The 14,777-nt window shown below is 35.5% G+C and overlaps 2 protein-coding genes across 5 annotated transcripts in view; one reads left to right on the plus strand and one right to left on the minus strand.

Annotated features, from left to right (window-relative positions):
• LOC149570912 (uncharacterized) overlaps nucleotides 1–14,777 on the plus strand; it is a 138,788-nt gene that overhangs the window by 3,989 nt on the left and 120,022 nt on the right. Inside the window, exons 2-3 of one of the 4 annotated variants that reach the window (XR_016359732.1) lie at nucleotides 763–880; nucleotides 2,901–3,758. The gene's annotated coding sequence lies outside the window, so the exon portion shown is untranslated. Of the gene's footprint in view, nucleotides 1–762; nucleotides 890–2,900; nucleotides 3,759–14,777 lie in introns of those variants that run through there. The other 3 variants (XR_016359731.1, XM_089812472.1, XM_089812474.1) reach the window with 3 other exon arrangements.
• On the minus strand, nucleotides 2,909–8,436 carry LOC149570913 (TMV resistance protein N-like). The gene is made up of 4 exons (XM_089812470.1): nucleotides 5,961–8,436; nucleotides 5,511–5,804; nucleotides 4,561–5,424; nucleotides 2,909–3,576 (listed from the first exon to the last, which is right to left on the minus strand). Exons 1-4 carry the CDS (start codon nucleotides 7,584–7,586, stop codon nucleotides 3,091–3,093), a joined length of 3,270 nt encoding a protein of 1,089 aa, XP_089668596.1. The 5' UTR covers nucleotides 7,587–8,436; the 3' UTR covers nucleotides 2,909–3,090.

A 14,777-nucleotide genomic window follows, 5' to 3' on the forward strand; every position in this document is an offset into this window, starting at 1 on the left:
AAAGTAAAATCCTAAATAAACTCATTAATAAAAGCTTGACTCTTTCATTGACTTTTTCAAATTCTAACCTCCTTGTTTATGAGCGTGGTTTATACAAAAAAAAGGTTTTTTTTGGTTTTTTTTCAAATTTTTCAATTTCTGCAGAGTGCAAACACTAATCCCCTCTTTAATGTCTAAAAGGTATGAAAGTCCCCCAAAACATAGACAATTTATTTATTAACATGATTAAGTTACCATTGAATACCTTTCAACCCATTTTTAAATCCAACACTCTTCACAACATGAGATACCTATCTTTCAAGGCCTATTTTGAACTAGCAAGGACAAATAGGCTAACAGTCGCAAGAAGTGAGGACCCATGAGCAGAAATTGTTTGCCTGTTGCAGATCATAGATCTTTAGTGATTGTTTGATTGATCTCCACTCTTCCATTCTAACCCACTTTTAATTCTACCTTGGCACTCCCAAGCCCAGCCACTGCAGTTATACCTGATATGTCAAAGGCAATGCTAAATTCCAACTTATGAATGATATGATGTAAAAGGGGATGGCACTTGCACACTCTTTATGCTTTTTTCCTACAACGTGTCTACTTGTGACCAAAATTACAGTCTTGAATGAATCGTGCTAGCCATGATTTGTTTTTAGGTTGGATGTGATTTTTAATTTTTATTACAAATGTATTGCTTGGTTCATATTTACTGTTCCACACGCTCATGTGAGAATTACAACATTGATCTTTAATTTGGAATTGTATGCTCAGGTGGAAGGTCACAAATTTCAAAACCAATGCAGAGGTCATATTTAGCCAATATTGGAACACGGATCCAAAGAAAGATTTACCTATATAATGTGACATTTGGACTATACATGCTTGAGTGGTGAGACTGGTATCTTTTCAATATCCAACTCTTGTTATAGATTAAAATCAATGAAAAACACTTCATAGTTTATAAGCTGAATAGTTTGTAATTTTGACTACTTTTAAAATTGTTAGTTACAAAGTTCAATTCATTGTTTGGGTAAAATTTTAACAGTATTATTACAGTAATCAGTACAATGCACATTTTAATAGTTGTCTGTCACATTTTCATATGACCACAAGTTACTTAACTCCCATAGATACAGTAATGATAATCTTCTTGCGTGTGATTTGCTACAATGGGTTAGGCTTTTTGGCACAAAGTATCAAAAGGTATGAATTTATAACTGTGTTTCCTGCCAAAGGCTACAATCGTTTTCCTAGTGATTGAGGTCTTGTAAATCAGGTGTGACAGAATTGGTTTCATGTAGACTTGATGATAATATCTAGGAAGCACTTCAATGCATTTTTCCCCTCAGTCTGTAGGTACATAGTCCACAATCCCTGTAGATCACGTTGTTTGGGAGGATGAAAAGACATCTAGTGGTTCATTTGGCAAGGTTTGTGTATTGTTTGAGGGTGATATTTTGCTTTCTGAGAGATCAGTCTTGCTGCAATAAGCTTTTTATTGGATCTAAGTGTAATTTCATACTCATTACAGTAATAACTAATTGCAGCAATTGTGGACTTCTAATATGAAATTATAAAATATTTGACTGGTATTTCACGTGAAACTTTATATTTTTTCTCAAGCACATGTTATTTCTCATTCTAATAGTACTATTCATTTAAGCTAAACATAATGTTGTAAAACCTTTTGTATGATATTTTTAAAGTATATATGATAGCTATTGTGTATGCTAGTTGGACTTATTTACACAATGGTGGCTTTACATAAACACGCAGTTCATATAAATTTTATCCCTTTTAATGGATAGTATCATGACTAACTATATTTGGTAAGGACATCAGTGTGGATGATATACTCAAGTAGTTTCTTTTTCTTTTTTCCAGAGTGAAAATTATATACCAGAAGTTCAAACAACTGGCATGTCTGCTAACCATTGTTGATACATCTTTGTGCCAATTAAAAAACTGTAGTGTGGTCTTCCAGTAGAATCTTGATTTTTCCTTTCCTTAACTGAAGAAGTGATTTATGCAATAAGGAGGGAAGAAACAGAATCACCAAAGGAACTTGTTTTAACAGCACATTTGAGCCAAGATGGTGTAAAACCCCAAGGATATATTTGAATTAAGGGAGAATTTAGATTATGAGGATTTTAATGATAACAAAGATCAAATATAGTTTTAAGGGACAGCTGACAATTTAGTTTATGAGGCTATGGGTTTTTTCAACTAGAGAATGACATATATGAAAGAAAAAAAAAATTGAATGAATGAAACATTTTTGGGCCACAAATGCAACAAATGAATAACTTTATTTTAAAACATAAAATTTACAATTACATTTGATCAAATTGATAAACATTTCAACAATAATTTGTCTTAATTCAATCGTAAAATACTCATAAATTTGAAAAGAATCATAACACTGCACATTGACTATTAAAAAATAAGATAATAGAAATAGATAGCAATTTATTATATGAAATTTGACAACCAATTAGATAGAGAAACCTTTGTGAAAAAGAACTTTACACCCAAAGAGATTGAAGGATTTGTAATAATCCTTCAATTGAATTACATCAATACAACTTCTCCCTCTAAATTAGGGCAATATTTCATTGTTTCAATTAATTTGTTTATTCTCCAATTTTCTTGTTAATATTTTTCTATTTATGTTTTTACTATTTTGACAACTAAAAATTACCTTTCGAGCAATCAATAATTGAATTTAATGATTTTCAGTACAACTGAAAAATAATTATAAATTATAAATAAATACGAAGTGATTTTTAAAGGTCTGCTCTATTTTTTTTGTAAAAATCATCTTTATATGTCATGAGCCACAGTGTGTAAGCTTATCTAGAATCTTATTACCATGGTTGATTCTCATCATTTATTCTTCTATATTTCAGGACAATCATTTACGATTAAAAATGGAACTCCAGTCATATATTTGACAAAATTGATTCTAAACAGAGAGGAAAGAAGTAATGAAGATGTCGATAATTTCACTTCGGCGCTCAACCCAGCTAACGCTATAATAAAAACATCTTATCTCAATGAAGATTTGGCTTGGAACAAGCTTAATGTCTCGGTATAGTTCTACACACCAAAGGTTATTTTGCGAGGAGGCTTTTCTTCTACAGAGGGATAAATCACATTAAGAGGATCATACATCAAAAATTTGAAACACGCCTTCCAAGTCTGATGATCAGAGCGTGCGTCCACTCTTAGTTTGTCTCCCATCCTTAGCCAGCTGAAGTCAAAATCACCTTCTACTCTCACAACACGTAATTCCAGCACATCTTCACTCCCATCATCCATATCCGGGTGAATCATTTCACATGCACGCAATTTTTCATTCCTTTCAATGCTGTAGCATAGCCTGGTCCTGCCTTCCCGTTTAATATCCTGGCCAAGCGAAAGACAACAAACAATATACCCTGCACAGTGCCTAATCTCGCTGTCAACTGCACAGTATTCAAAATAATTGTCTTCCTTCTCGTTTTGTCCATTCGGCTCTGCGTGCAGCCAATTGTATGAGTTGGCTCCGCCAGACATGAGACATTGATTCTTGAAAGAGATGGCCTGCCAAATACACGTCATATTCAAATCACTTTACATATTATAAAAGATAAAATTGACACGCTTTTATAACAAGCAAGAGTAAATATATTGTATAAGATTTTGAATAATTAAGATTTAGGATTAAGATGTAGTATTTGAACACATTTTATTTATTTGATTATTTATTGGTTTCAGTTCCTAAATTTCTTGACAATATTGTATTAGTAAGAGAGGATCTATTTTTGAGCTTCTCAAAATGTAGAGAACAAATTTTAAATTACACAATTTTTTACAACAGTTTATTTAGCAAGTCCATGCTTTTAAGTTCCAGGGTCACATCATCAAATACATTCCCAAAAATGCAAGACTGAGCTCAATTATATTCTATTGGTGCACTGATATTTTTTCACACTATTCTTGGTTTCATGATGGTGGCTATCCAGCAAACTTAAACTGTAAAATACATATAAGAGAGTTCTGAAAAATATACTGTCCCCCTTGGTAAGATTAAATTTTAGTTTGCTGATTAGAAGTTGCCCACTATTCATTGCCCTTTTAGAACTCAAAGATACATTTCATTCATGGTCATCATCAGAGATAATAACTTTACAGTCGCAAACAGTCGCAAATATTTGTACTATATTATAAAAACTATTAGGACCAATTATATGGTATACATCATTACATGGGAAAAAAAAAAAAAAACGTCTGTGTAGAAGTAGGAGCTTCACTTTTTCCTGCTCTTTTCACACTTTTTTTACACTTTTTAAGGGGTGGCATCATATTCGATAAGAATAATTATGAAATAATCTGTTATAAAAAATTAACTGTGATTTGACAATTTCCAAACTTTACGAAGACCAAAATAAATCACTCAACTACCACGGCCACAGTGTACTTTTCTAATTTCTAATTGCGACATGCCGGGACAAATACGTTTTTTATTTATTTTACTGACAGAAACAATGTGAATGGGAAGTGGGAGAGCACTTTCGTTGGGCCTACCTTGAAGGTGTCGTAGAAGGTAAGTAATTGCTGTGAAGTGACGCCGGGCCCCGCAATGAAAATACTCTCCAAAGACTTGAGACCCGCCAAGCAGCTTCCCAGTATTGCACTCGAAAGTTTCTTACATCCCACCAATCTCAACGTTGTCAATCCTTGCAGCGATTCCAACCCAGGCAAACACGTCAGATGACATGACATGCTTATGTCTAATCTACACAGACTTTTCAGTCCGGACAAGCTGCACAACCTTTCCAAACGCACACAGTCACGCGCATACAGCATCTCCAGTGATTGTGGGACCGCTTTCAATTCAGAAAGCTCGCTGCACCCGTCCAAATGAAGTTCCCACAGTCCACTCAACTTTTGGAAGCCTCCCGGAAGGCTGCGAAATCTATTATGCTCCAGATGAATTATTCTTAACGAAGACAATTCGAATATTCCGGCTGGGAGTCCATTTTCAGACAGTTTGCAATAGCTAGCATCCAGATATACTAAACTTTTCAGCCCGCCCATGGTGGCCGGCAGCTCTATAAGATTTGAATTGTGGTGGATTTCTAGTTTCTCCAATCGAGTCAGATTGCCAAAACTAGGCGGAAGGTTTCGCAAATTCTTACACCAGGATAGATCTAATTCTTGCAGACTTGAAAGCTTACCGAACTCCTCAGGCAAACAAGAAACACCACAGCCTTTCATGTTGAGATTAACTAGGCTATGGAAGTTTCCTACTGCATTGGGCAGGCTTCTGAGTGAATGGCAATTGTGCAAGTCGAGAATCTGCAACTGGGTATAGATTATTGTAGCAGGAAGTTTTTCAAGGAACTTGCATCCTTTCAAAATGAGCACTTTGAGTTTTTCGGGCCAAACCTGCTCAAAAACATCATGACTTGCATAAATCCAATCCCCTGATTTTCTTTAAACTTGATAAGAAAAACAAAAATTGTATGCCTTACGTGTGGTTCTTCTTCTGTCTTTTCGTCCCAGAGATGAGTTATGTGGGTATCGGTAACCTCCAGAAGAACAAGCTTGTTCAGGTTCATTCCTGGAGGTAACCGTGTTAATGAACATCTCGTTAATCTCAGCCATCTCAATTCATCAAAGTAACATGCCTCAGGAAACTGTCCTTTAATCTCAACATTTGCAAGCCAAAGCAACCTCAAGCCGTACAGTTGCAAGAACATTCCTGCCTTGATTGTCTTCCTTTCTTTGGGCTCGTAGCAAAGATAACGCACTGTCCTGGCCTTTTCCTTCAGTCCATAAAAACATACACAAAACGTTTCTTACTTCCATAGTAAACGGATTGTATCTACCATGTAAGGCAAGAACACAAAATAGCTGTTACAAAACATTATGGAACGTGAAAAAGTTGAAAAAATAAAATATAATGTAGAGGAAATCCATACCCAGGGTCGATGTAACACATGGTGCACATCGTCTTCAGCGAATATTCTTGTGCGTTTATGGGGTTCTGTAGAAACTTCATTTGCTACAGTTGCTCCCAAATCTCTGAGGCAGCGATGCATCAATAGTTCATTTCTAGGCCCCACGTTGGCCAAGGACTTTTGAAAGAGATGTGCGAGAGACGCATGACACTTCCACTTAAGATCTGCCCAAAACATCATAGCAATGTCTTTGTCCTGCCCTGCAAAAAAACATGCAACGTCTAGAAACATCTCCTTTTCATGGGCATCAAGGGTATCGTAGGATGCTCTGAGTTTCTTTTGTATATAAGGATCATCCCTTAGCTTCTCTGCCATGTCTTTCCAAACGTTTCTATCGTCTTCACCGAGAAGGCTTTTGCCAAGAAGTTGTAGTGCAAGAGGATGGCCTTCACAGGCATTGACAATATTGATGCTTAGGGTTTGTAGATCTGGATCTGGACAGTGGGAATCAGGGAAGGCGTGGAATTTAAACAACTCCATAGCATGTTCTTGAGGAAGCCTCCTTACCTCATACATTTCATCAACATTTGCCAGTTTTAGAATTTGTTGATTCTGAGATGTAATGAGCAAACGACTGCCTAACCCGAAGTCCTTGAAATTTCCCCCAAGGGCTTCCAACTGCTCGGCATTTTGAATGTCATCCAGCAGGAGAAGAACTCTCCTACCCATGAGACACTCCTGTAGCAGATGCTTACCTTGATCAATATGACCTACTTCGCCTCTGAATCGAAATTCCTCTTTGGGTATGAATCGGGAAACCTCTTTGAGAATATTGATTTGCAGCTTCAGAAGCCCATTTTCTTGTTGGCATCTTTCTCCCACACCCAGTGCAAAACAATACACTTCAAACTGACTGTAGAAAATACTCTTGCAAACAACTTTTGCCAGGGTGGTTTTACCCATCCCCGCCATGCCATATATACCTACTTTCAGAGTCTTCTTTTGAAGATCGGCTATATTCAGTAATCCCCTGATATGCTCTACGCCCCAGTCTAAACCAAAGCAATTGGCAGTATCCAAATGAATCTTATACGTCTCTAAGAATTTCACTACATCCCTCACAACATCACTGATCAAAGCATTCTCTTCCAACAACCGTAGACTCATATCGGTGCTTTCTTTGATTTTATATTGATCTCCTGACCAGCCGCATGTGTAGGAAACATTCTCCACTGCTCCGATGATCTCCCTGATAAGAACTTGATCGAAATATTGAGCAGATATAACCATATCTTGGTGTCGAACCTCTGAAGGAACAATCCCATAAAACAGGGGAATAATTTTGACGCTTGACTTAACCATAAAACACACTTCATTCAAAAAAGATTGCGACTGCATAAATATTGGGGAGAAAATAGGAATGCAGATCCTACTTTCTAGTATTTGTTGATAAGAAGGGCTATCATCTGTAAATTTTCTTTCTAACCTGGTGAAAATGCCTGCTGCATCAAGAAAAGAGTACAGCCGGCTAGCAAACCATTGGCATTTGCCGTCAGGGCCATAAAAACTCAAGTAAACGTCATATATTTTGAGCTTATTGAATCCAAAGGAGGGCTGGGCGTCCGAAGAGATGGCAGAGGAAAACATGTTGGGCCTGCAAGTTTCTTCAGATATTAAAACAGATCGAAAATCAGTCTCGTTTTAATGAAGTTTTGGTCTAGTTTCTTCGTCTATACGTCTGTGGAATTCCCATCTTGCTCAATGGGATCCACATGGAAGGAGAATAGAATAATAATTTTACTCCATTATTATATTCACTATTTTCCTAACCTAGTGATTCTTATCGTGAAAGGAAAGCTGTGTACGACGACTGATTTGATTTGATGGGATATTAAAGTTTGAAATGACGTGTCAACAACTAGGACTTTTATGAAAGGAGGACAAAATAATTTTGCAGCACTATTATTATATTCATTTTTTATCCAACCAAGAAATGCCTAACGCATTCTTAGTACCGTGTACCACGCATTGTAGGTGCGATTTGATCGGACGAATTGATCCCCTCGCCGAAACGTCGGGCTCACCACCTAGACTTTCTTTGTCTGTAGCCTTTAGTGGCACACCTACGTCGACATCGACATTATTCTGTTTTCTGAAATATCGGTTTATTATGGTTGTCGTTTTCTTATAAATTATATATTTTTCAACAGAATTTAAAAATAGATAAATATAAAAATTGTATAGTTTTACATTTGAAAGGTTTATGCTAATCTAAAAGATTCTATAATATCATAAAATACAGAAATAATATTGATAAATGTAGAGTTATAAAGTCATTTTATGTATTCTTGTATTATGTTAAACTAGTTATTGCATCTTGGTATGTAATGGATATAAAAGATTAGAGTTTTTGTTTTTGTCTAAATACTATTAACTAGCAATTGCACCACAAGAAGGTGCAAGGGTACATCAATAGGAAGATATAATCCTTAAAATATGACATAAAAAAGAAAAGAAATGTTGTAGAATTCAAATTCGTTCATTTTCACACATAAATTTAAAATTTAAATGGACTCCAAGATATTTTATCAAAGTACAAATTTTCAATTCCATTCACAAAATCCAATTTTGCTTAGGGCATGTTTGGTTGTTGGAATATGGTTTAGGTGTTGGAATTTGAAATTTTGGATTTTGAGTTCTAGAACTTGAAATTCAGATTACGATTTTTGGAATTTAGTTTGAGATCGTTTGGTTCAAATCCAAAAATATTTGATATTCAAAAGTTGTTATTCCAAACTTGTTTGGTTCAAAACCAAAAATCTGACATTCTATATCAGAATTGTAAGCATGCATCCAAAAGGCTAAATCATTCCTTCTCTTTGCATTAGAGATAGGTTGTAATGTCCTATTTAGGAACTAACCCTGTTGTAGACTTTATAGATGTGGTGTAATTGAAAGACTTACTTGATTCTCCCCACTGGTCAAACATAAGATACAATGTTGTGTTCATGTTGTATTGGTTCATTGCTATTGTCACTCTACTGTTAGTGTTACTTGTGGAGTTGCTACTCCTATTGGTATTGCTAGCTAAATCATTAGGCCATTGTTGCAATTACTAACATTGTTGATGTGTGTTTTAGAGGATGATGAAGATGAAGATTAATTTGCCACAAGAATTACATATTCCCCAAACCAAAATGCAAAAATCCCTCATATTTAGTAGGATCCAAATACCTACAAACGACTCATTTAAATACTTTTTCTACACCATATAAGCCAATGGATATTGCGCTAAATTAGCCCATGGCTTTTGCACTCAAACCACTATCTAACACTTACCACAATTATATGAGAAGCACTATGCTCCGTTATTAGCACCCAATTTTCCTCTAATATTTGTGTAGGTTTTCTCTTATTCTTCTTGGAGAGTTTTGTCAAATGTTTTTGTCATTTCTCTTTTTCATATTGGAATGTTTATTCAAGTCTATGTATCTTTTGGACCTGAAATGAGTAATTCATCTTTTTTCAATACTCAACCTAGAATTAGAGAGAATCAAAATGTGTTCTGATGTTTGGAGAAATGTTCTTTGATTTTTGACACTCTCCCATGGGCTCACTAAAGTTTGGTGACCCATGCCATCATGAATACTTTTCCACCATTTATTGTTCTCATGACTAACATTGGAAGCCTTTGCATTGCTTTTGGACACGATGACTCTTCTCTGAGCACAAACCAGAGACTTTTGTTTTCCCTTTTAATGGTTGAAATTGCTATGCACCAATTTGAAATCCATTAAACTGTGATTCTAAAGCATTTCGTACAAGTAAATGGATTTAAAAAAAAAATCATTTCAATTCATATGTAATCCAAGTTTTTGGCAAATTGGAATCAAAATAGGAATTGGAGCAATTTCACCTATTTAGATGGAAGAGCAAATCTTAGATTTGAGGGTATATAAGGATAACAAATTCTACTTTTTTCCAATTCCAAATATGATTTTGCACACCCAAACAACAAATTAGAAATTTTTAGGAATTACAAATGTCGATTAATGTCTAATTCTAGCAACCAAACATGCCCTTACAGATTAGATCTATTCACTTTTAGAATCACCATATTCACTTTTAGAATCACCACTTAAAAATTCCACTTTCAAATAAAAAAATTAAAGGTAACTTAAGCTACCCCCTTTGAATCATACGATAATTTACCTACTTCAACATTTACAACTTTTCAAATCAACTCCTTGCAAATGTTCAAGTAAAACATCAAAATAATAAAAAAATTAATAAAATTCTAAAATATTTTATTGATTATTTGATTTAGATTAATTATATTTTAATATTAAATGGGTATATATATAATTTTATAATCATATAATTTTATTACATAAATATAAATTATCTTATAAAGTATTATAGATGCTATATAACTTGCTTTATATAAATTGTAGATATATGACTAAGAAATATCTAATAAATTTAATTTCAATATACTATTTTATAATTTTATAATATGATAAAAATTTACATATATGCATCCATAAAATATAAAGTTTTCTAGAGTGATCTCCACCAATACAACAAATAGAAAATAATGTAATAATAACAATAACTCAAAATTGAAAATAAATTTTATAGTGATAGAAATTGAAAAATAAGAGAATAAATTATGAAAAGAACAATATATTTTTCTTTGAAATAAATCTTTTAAAGTATTTATTAGGAAAGATAAAAAATTGATATTGTAAGATCATAAAATAATTAATATTATATTATCATATTACAATAAGTAATTAATTATTATTAACTGTCATAAATTCCTATTTATAATTTAAGTTAGTTTCAAAACTATTTTAAAATTTTCTTAATTATTCTAATATATATTAAAATTAATATTCTAAGTCAATATTGTAAATGAAAACATAAAATGCTACTTTTTAACAAATGGTCTTAATATAAGCTGCCACTTGTAGGTGAGTTGGTTTATGACTTGAGGTTTATTTCCCTGAGGCCATAGGTTTGATTCCCCTTTGTAGTGGAGAATGGCTGTAGGTTAGTTTCCCTTATGAGAGTTTTGTGCCAAGTACCTGCTCCATTGACCTGGGGTATAGGATTGAACTTTTCCCCCAAAGTTTAGTTATTTTGAGGTCATAAAAGGGCCTCATCCCTCTCATTCGCAAATGTCACTCGCTCTCGCTAATGCTCTGGCTTTTGTTGCTGCTTCTACTCTTGCGTCCGTGTTTGCCTTGGATTTTGCTCCTGCTTCGTCCAATTCCTTTAGCGGTGATATTGTAGGTTGTGTTCGTTGAGCTTCTCCTGCCCTTTCTCAAGCGGTCTTTGATGGAGGGTTTCACCCTTTGCCCAAGGTGGGGAACGACCCCTTTGTTGCTTTTCGAGTTAGGGCTTCTCACGTTCCTGGTGGGGAGATTCGTTCCCCAGGAGCTGTGGGTGGTTGTGTCATTTCTTACGTAGATGTGGTTGCTTATGAGGCTGGACTTAGTGGTTAGGTCGTGCGTCTGGGGCCCCGTGCTGCTGAGCCTATTGTAGTAAGTAACCCCATTGTGATCATTCTAGAGTTTGATCTTGTCAATGAGATTTCTACTTATGCGGAGGACTTTTCTACTGCTGCCTTTTTTTTCAGTTTAAGGGTTTCTGGCCCTCTCTGTCGGAACTGCATGCCTGGATTTCCAAATTTTGGGAGCCTATATTTTTTGATATTGTCTAGATTTTCCCTGTGGCAAGGGGCTTTTTCATTGTGAAATTTGCTTCTACTGATGATTTAAATGTCATCCTTTGGTGTGATTTCTCTCGGGAGGAGAGGATCCCCTTGATGGCCAAACCTTGGTTTGTGGATTTTGATCCATGGATTGAATCCTTTAACAAGATTCCTCTATGGGTAAGGTTGCCTAATCTTCCCCTTCACTTATGGTTGGATTCAGTCCTAGAGGTTGTGGAGGATGCCCTAGGGGATTGTTTGTTGGTTGATACTACGTCTTCTAATGTGTTTCAGATGACTTATGCTCACGTTCTTGTGGAGATAGACATCTCTAAGGGGCTCCCAAGAAATGATTAAGTTGGCCTCTCCCAATGGCTCTTGGATTCAACTTCTTGATTATGAGGGCATTCCATTCAGGTGTTAGACTGTCCACCTCATTGTGTGATGCTCCTCTGGAAAGGTTAGATCAAAGAAGTCGCCTTCTTGGTGGAAGGGGGTTTTGAATGATCACTACACTGTTTAGAAAGCTCCCTCTATTGGGGGTGGGTTGGTTGATTCTTCTCAAGATTCTTTGGAGGCAAATTATGTTGCTGCTCCTTATGATTTAAATGTTTCCCTTATGATGGTGGCTAATATAATTGTCCCTCCTTCAGATGCTGCTAGTGCTAATCTGATTATTGCTCCTCATGTGGCTCTAGCTCCGGAGGAGTTGTTGCCTCTCTTTCATGTGGTGGTGGTACTTCTTCCCTAAGAGGGCTTTGGGGGTTGTTTGTGGTGTGGATGACTTTGCTTGGTAGAAGGCTGCTGGGATCGACAACACTAAAAGGAAAAAATGTCAAGCTCTCTATTCCATCATTTGATATGTCTTTACGTTCTCAAAATATGTAAGCTAAATGGAAATCTTGAAGCTTGGATTTCTTTTCCTATTGCTCGCTTGGTCTTTTTGAGGCTACCCCTTTTTGTTTTGTTTCTCTTAGTCTCTTTGGCCTGTTGTCTTGTTGTTTGACATGGTTCTGGATTAAAAATGTCTTCTTTTGTAACCATGGGGTTTGAGGATCCCATTTAAAACATGTTTAGGTGGTAGTAGAGCACTGTGTAATCTGTGAGGCCACCCTAGTCACTTTGTTTTATCGGGGAACCTATTTCATCTAAGGTTTGTTGTTATTATGTTTGGGCTTCATTGAAAATTATATGATCTATAAAGGGTTCCACACACCCTTCAAAACCAGTTTTCCTTAATAAAAAACAAATGGTCTTAATATTATATGTTTTTCAAATATATAAAAAGTCATATTTGAAGTGGTCCAAACTTTAAGATAGTAGTAAACAACACCTAACTTCATCAAAATCTTAACAATAAAATGTTTCTCTATTTGAAAGTGGTAAGCTAAGAAAGCACCACCAACCTGCCCATGTTCTCTTTGAAGCATCAAATGTAAAATTCTTTTCAACAATCTTATAGGTGCATTATAGTCATAAGTGTCATTGTCAACGTAGTATCATATTGTTCTTCTTTTTCTTTTTTGTCGACATAGTTTGTCACCATCTTTAACTTATTGTGATAGAGATAAAGTCTTATTTTCCAACAAAAGGTGGAGTGATATGGGTACCTCTAAGCCATAGTCTTCTAGCTTTTGTTTTGATATTTGTTAAAACTTTTTCTTTTCATGGATCTCTCATTCCAAATCTTTGTGTACATTTTGATTTGAGATGATTTTAAATATAGGTTGCTACAAATACTTGAAGGATGATTAAGGTTTATTTGTGGTATAAAATATTTGAACTCAATACTATTAAACATATTGGAAAAAGATTAAGATATTGCTTTGTATTATAGAAGATTTGAACTCAACATTATATAGATTGACACAAGATTTTCTATTAAGCCAAGTAATAAAGTGTTTATAGAGGAGATGATACATTTGTTGAGCACTTTAACGTCACACTTCTCAAAATCTTGTGGAAAATTCAAATCACTCTAATTTTACTAAGTTATGCACCTAATAACTTAGGTTTCAAGGCCACACCATCAAATATGGTATTGTTGTGGTCCTACAAGGCATGCCCCATTTTGAGTCACAAAATGGGGACCCCCTAGTTGCAAAAAACTTCTACGAGGCACCTAGTTAGGCGTCTCAGTCAGCTAAGACCTTACTCTAGGTCAAGGTCAAACCTTGGTCTTTGATCGAGTAGGGTTGGATAGTTAGACAGGGAGAGAAATCCAAGTTTTTAACCTTTTAGTGCATAATGTGTGCACTTGTGCATGTGTGCTAAGTGTGCATATGCGCACATAACCTCTTTTCGAGGATGTGCATGAATGGACCCTCAAAGGTGTGCGCACCAAGGCATGACCTCGAGCCTATATATCCCCCTTCTCGACCCCTTCTCTTAATTTTCATCTACTCTCCCCTCTTCAGGATACCCTTGCACCCCTTCAACCTCCACCACTGCGTAGTTCCACATCCAAACTCCACAACCTTCTAAGGTAAAGACCTCTCTTGGAGGTGCGCACATGCGCATGTGGGCACCCTCAAGAGGTGCGCATCTCCGCACTAAAAAAAAAGACCAAGTCCCCCCCTTAAAAGATAACACAAAGCATAGTTTTGCATGCACACAGGTGCATAACTGCACACTTTTCTATCTCAAGAGAAAAACAAGAGCACACTAGCGCACCTACGCTAGGTGTGCTAGTGCACAAAATAGGCATTTTAGGGGGTATTGGTTAGTTTTTGGTAGTTTTATTAATTTTTGCTTAGTTTTTCGTTAGTTTGAGCACTAGTTGAGTCCCACTTTTGTCTTTTGATATCAAATTACTAATGTTTTCCTCTTTTGTGCAGATATAATGATATCATCTATTGGAAGCATGAATGTAGATGATACTTCTATGGGGGAGTATTGTAGAAATATGATAAGATCATTATCATGATGATATGTTACATTCATGACTGTGTTTTTCATTGATGTCAACATAACAGTTTTCTACGGTATCTGATAGAAGAACAATTGTAAAGATCAAGTTGGTACGGACAAATTGTTGAGAATTTTTACTAAGCAAGGTTAAAGGGAGATAATACTAAGTGTCTAGTATATGCAACTAACCTCGGAAGCATAAGATTATT

This window comes from Cupressus sempervirens, chromosome 2, assembly GCF_028749045.1.
Source record: "Cupressus sempervirens isolate cs-2001-9-10 chromosome 2, ASM2874904v1, whole genome shotgun sequence".
Classification (NCBI taxonomy): Eukaryota; Viridiplantae; Streptophyta; class Pinopsida; order Cupressales; family Cupressaceae; genus Cupressus; species Cupressus sempervirens.